This window comes from Triticum urartu, chromosome 3, assembly GCF_003073215.2.
Source record: "Triticum urartu cultivar G1812 chromosome 3, Tu2.1, whole genome shotgun sequence".
Lineage (NCBI taxonomy): Eukaryota > Viridiplantae > Streptophyta > Magnoliopsida > Poales > Poaceae > Triticum > Triticum urartu.
In genome coordinates, this window is record NC_053024.1 from 487,538,549 (window position 1) to 487,543,793 (window position 5,245).

A 5,245-nucleotide genomic window follows, 5' to 3' on the forward strand; every position below is an offset into this window, starting at 1 on the left:
AAGAGGGGGAAGAAAATATAAATATAAAGCAATCAAATGCATCATGATGCATGACATGGCAATATGCACTGCTAGGGGTGACCTAATGCAATGCTACACGTTACAGACGAAGCAGGAAAACATCTGGGAATGTTTTCCCTGCGTTTGGCAATTTTAGGACAGATGAATCGGAGGGGAAGGATCCATGTTCATCATGTTAGAGGCATGTGACAGATGAATGGGTTGCATATTCGGATTCGTTATATTTTTCTAAGCAACTTTCGTATATAACTTATTTTCATCTAACTTATAGATTATTTTATATGATTTTTTAAAGTTTTAAACATTTTCTAAAATTATTATTAATTCAAAAATAACTTTATTGTGTTAGCAGTATGTCAAGATGACGTCGGCAGTCAACCCAGCTGGTTCAGTGACCGTTGGGTCCCACATGTCTGTAACTGAATTGATTAACAGAGTTTAATTTTAACTAATTAGGTTAATTAGCCACTAGGGGCCACATGTCAGTGTCTAATTAAGTTAAACTAATTAATTTAATTTGTAGATAGTTAAATTAGTGGTGGGGCCTACTCGTTAGTGACTGCACCCAGTCTAGTCAACACGCTGACTAAGTCAACGTGGTCAACGGGACCCATCAGGGCCACCCGCAGTGACCCAGGATGGAGCCCACAAAGCGCCAGGTAAGTGGCGCCGCCGGAGTAGCTCCTGCGAGCATCTCCCGTGGCGGTTCTACGCCGGAACCGGCCGAAAATCTGCTACGGTCCACCATTTCGCGCGTTGGGACTTGCGTTCGAACGGGGAGAGCTTGCCGCGTCGATTGGGGCTACTGGGTGGAGCTGGGGCTGCCGTAAAAGGCGCATGCGACGAGCCGTGGCAGAGGCCGAAGCACGGGAACAAGCGCCGGTTGGTGCGTTCGCTTCCTAGGGAGGTGTTGAGCATGACGCAAGGCTCGGGCATGAGCTTGGCCGGCTATGGCTGCGGTGGCGAGGTGAACGACGGCGGTGAGCTACGGCTACGGCGGGGAAGAGGCTAGGGGGCACGAGGAGCGAAGCAAACGAGACGAGGGGGAGCGTGTTCTCACTGTGGTTTAGTACGAGGAAGGCGGCAGGCTTGGGGAAGATCGACGACGCTGGAGTTCGCCGGAGATGAAGCTACGGCCAAGGAAGAAGAAGGGTCTGATTCCTTCGCTACAGAGTGCCCCGGCTTCAACCGATTGTCGAGGAAGAAGAGGCGATGGCCGACGCACCTCCCAGACAAGGTACCCGGGCGCGGGGGCGCCGGTGGCCGCGAGATCGAGCGGCGCATGACGGTGGCTGCGTTCGGCCAAGTGCGGGGAGAAGGGATCGAGGCGAGGGCGAAGATGGTGGAGCTACGGTTGCAAGGGAGGGGTCAATGCGGGCCTTAAGGAGCGTCGGGGCCTCTAGATGGCTGCCGCGTGGCAGATCCATGTTGCGGACGCGCCGATGGCGTCCACCGCGCCATGGTGAATAGGGGGAAGGGGAAGACCCCTTGCTGGGATGGGCCGGCACTGTGCACTTGGCCCTGTGGACATGAGCCTTTTCCCTTTTTCTTTAATTCCTTTTCTGTTTTCTTTTATTTCTCCTGTTTTGTATTTATTTTTAATAGCTATTGACTTATGTAAAATATGAAACTTGGCCCATAATTTACATAGCAATATTAGTCACTACCACAAAAAGTTTGGGAGATATTTGAAATAGTCTGTATTTTCATAAATGAGGAAAAGCATTTAATAATTTTGATTTGACACTGATTGATTGTTAGAGCCCAAAAGAGTAAACAAGTGATGTTGTTTTCCTGAACATTATTTGTTTTGGAATATTTGTTAAATGGTGAACTATTTTCCAACCGTGTTTGTGAATTTAAATTCTCACTTTAAATTTGAATTTTGAATTTGACTCTGATTTTTATCAAGTGGCAATTTGGCTTAGTTAAACTTGATGACATGTCATTATTAGTATGAGGTCACTGTAGCATGACACTAGGGGCGTTATAATGTACCGGTGTGCCCTCTGGTATGGATCCGGGGAATCCCTCACCTTCCTCGTTGCCCAGACCAAGTTCTCGATCAGCGGGCGGTGGAGGTCTGGCAATTGGGGCGTACTCTTCATGGTTGGTAGCTGCCCTCACTGTGCGCGCATGGTTCTTCAGGATTTCAACGCTGGTGTACCGGGTGCTCACCTCGCGCTCGTAGGAGAGCTTGGTGCCGTCGTCGAAGATCTTCTGCAGCGCCTTGTCCCATACGAGGCCAAATGCCATGGCGCGATGGAGGTTTTTTGGATGGGAAGGAGGGAGTTGGATGGAGAGGCGATGGAGAGTGGTGGTTATCTGTACAAGGATGGTGAATGTGAATGCACTGTGTGTGTGGAGATTGAGGTGTTCGGGAGAAACCAATGCACTGTGTGTGTGGAGATTGAGGTGTTCGGGAGAAACCGAACGGGCACACTGAATCGATCGAACTACTGCTGTGTGATTTTTTTTTTAGGAAAAACGAAGGAGCAGAGCCCGACCCAGCAGCCCAGTAAACAAAAACGACCGAACGCCCCCAGCCCACCCCAGCCATCGACCGAACGCAAACCGCCCAGCCCAGCCCAGCTGCTTCGTCCCGCGCGAAAAAAAGTAAGATCGTTAACGGCCGTTAGTGCCTCACCGTCACCGCTGTCGGCCCGCGAGTGATCGACCACGACAAAACGCTCTCGGAAAACAAATCAGTGATTTTTGCCACTGTCAATTTTTCGCTGCGATGCGAAGCGTCACAGTTTGTAAAATGGTGGTTTTACAAGAGTTATGACGCTAATACGATGATTTTGTACATTTTACTCTACTCGTGGGGGAGCATACTACAATTCTTGAGGCCAGGAATTTGATGATGTCCCATCATCAAGTTTTTATCCCCAAGACCAAACACGCCTCTACCTGCGCCACCGGCGACGTCCACTTGCGGACGGCTCCGTCGTGATCCCTCGCGAGGCACCGCTGGTTCTGTCTGGTGGACGAAATAGGGTCAGGTGTGATCTGATACTCGTTCGAGGTTCGACCCACGCGGCCCGACCTCCCGGCGCGCGTGTCCTACGTCCTACCCCTACCTCGCGAATTGCCCGAGCTACCCCGCTCGCACGCACCGCACCACCCGTCGCAGCCGTAGTTTGCCCCCGTAACAAAGCGCGACGCAGACTCCACCTCCCTCGCTTTCTCTATCTCCCCCTCGCCTACCACCCTTCCCGTATCTTGCTTGTCTCCTCCGCCGCCTCGCCGGCGGCCCGGCAGGACCTCCCCTCAGAGCCGACCGTGCCTGCGCGCGTCCCTGCGCCGGACCGCGCGCCACGACCATGGCGGCCACCGCGGATCCGACGGCGAAGACGCCGGCCACGCAGCCGCACCGCCTGAAGCCGTGGGGTCCACCACAACCGCCTCGTGGCCACTGCGTGCCTTCCCTGTCGTCGGTCTCCGGGGGGGCCGGAGCCATCCGCGATCGGCGCCGCTCCTCGACGTCCCACCGACGCGGTGGTGCCGACGCCGTAGACGAGGGACCTTACGACGACGGGCTGGAAGATCTCCGGGCTAAGCTCATGGGCCACGTCCATGAAGCCGCCGACCGCCTTCGGCTGCCCCCGGCGACGCCCCAGCGGTCGCCGGAGCCCGAGCCTCCGGCAGCGCCGCTTCCTCCGCCACCGCAGGACGCCGCCGCGGTTGTGGCCGCCAGCATGCCGTGGACGCTGAGGGAGCGAAAGCGTCGTCCATCAGGCCGCGGCAGCACGGGCGCCGCATCGTCCGCGACGCCGTGGTCGACGACCCCGGCGGCCATGGCGCGGCACGACGGCATGCGCGGTCCGTTCGCTGTGGCGCTGGATGCGGAGGAGATCGAGGAGGACGTTTACGCCCTCACCGGCGCCCGTCCGCGGCGGCGGCCCCGGAAGCGGGCGCGGGTCGTGCAGCGGCAGCTCGATGTAAGGCCGATTCCCCATACTACCCCTCACCCCTCTAATTACCTAATTAAGGCCAAGAAACCTCCTATTTTACCATTGCCCTCTATCTATACGCTTTTCGTCTCAGACTAGTATAATAATAGCAGTACTGATGATCCAGCTAACAGAAACACTACTACTACCAATTGTCTCGTGCAGTCGCTGTTCCCGGGGCTATGGCTGACCGAGATCACCGCCGACGCCTACCGGGTCCCCGATGACCAGTAAGCAGGCAACCCGCTACCATATCCGGCAGGCCGGTGAGCTCTGCCATTCTCTTCTTCTGCCCACGCTTTGGGTTGGGGTCACCAGCAACAACAACAAAATGTATGGAGTAGTAAACTAGGTTTAGCTGAGTTGACAGGTATTGTACTTGCGATGTCGCGTCTTTTAACATTGATTTCCTGCTTTCAAATCTAAGCAGCGCTGCTTTATTCTCTCTCTCATGTATAGTTGTAGGGTCTGTGGTCGTGTCTTGTAATCTACTACTCCTAATCCATCTAGATCGCCATGCTTCGTGTAATCTGCCATCGTACTCGATCTCTCTCCGCTGCCCGGGTTGCATGGTTTCGTCGTCGTCATCAACCACAGTGCAGCACGAGCTGTGCCTTTTCGCAGTATGTTGCTTGCTTTTAGCCGTTCTTTTGCTCACAGCTAGCCTATATATCTATTTTTTCCCTACTCGATGGGTTTTGTCCGTCTGATCTGCGTGTTCGTTGAAGGCCGTAGGTATAGGTATATAGCCGTACGTGCTTGGCTTCGGGTCGGGCGCGTCTGTGTCGTGCTCGTAGCGGCGAGGGCGGTGGTTGGGTGGTTTTGGGGTGCTTGGACCCCGCCACCTGTTCGTTTGGGGTTAACGTGGGACAGCCATTATGTGACATTATCATTGTGTGAAGCTCCAAAAGGAGCACTCCGGTTGTAGTAGAGTAGATTTTTCACTCGTGCCTCCCAACAGTCATGTAGTAACTAACTTGTTACCATTAGTAATTTTCGTACAAACAGCTTTCGCGCAAGAGGAAGCCAGAAGCCCAGAAGTAGAACAGTGGCAGGCGGGTAGGGGTTTGCTTGTCAGGTACCATTGGCAGTTTGGAACTCTGTTTACTGCGACAAAGGTCGAGTGTCAGAAGAAAAAAAGAAATTACTGTCACAAAGCTCGTGTTATATCGAGAGAGAAAACGTCGAAATGAAAGTCTACCAGCAGAGCCTGAGAGGACGTACTACTGCTACTTGTTGAGCATGGCACGTGCTGGGTCACACGATCA

The 5,245-nt window shown here is 53.7% G+C and overlaps 1 protein-coding gene across 1 annotated transcript; it reads left to right on the forward strand.

Moving 5' to 3' along the window:
* The first annotated feature begins 3,051 nt into the window (after positions 1-3,051).
* On the forward strand, positions 3,052-4,669 carry LOC125548536. Its single transcript, XM_048712116.1, has 2 exons — positions 3,052-3,965; positions 4,143-4,669. Exons 1-2 carry the CDS (start codon positions 3,348-3,350, stop codon positions 4,209-4,211), a joined length of 687 nt encoding a protein of 228 aa, XP_048568073.1. The 5' UTR covers positions 3,052-3,347; the 3' UTR covers positions 4,212-4,669.
* Positions 4,670-5,245: the final 576 nt, after the last annotated feature.

What these genes read in the sequence shown, in the direction of transcription:
- LOC125548536 (XM_048712116.1), top strand. Translation starts at nt 3,348, where the DNA reads ATGGCGGCCACCGCGGATCCGACGGCGAAGACGCCGGCCACGCAGCCG. An exon ending in TCGTGCAGCGGCAGCTCGAT is followed by an intron (nt 3,966 to 4,142) that starts GTAAGGCCGATT and finishes TGTCTCGTGCAG; the next exon opens with TCGCTGTTCCCGGGGCTATG.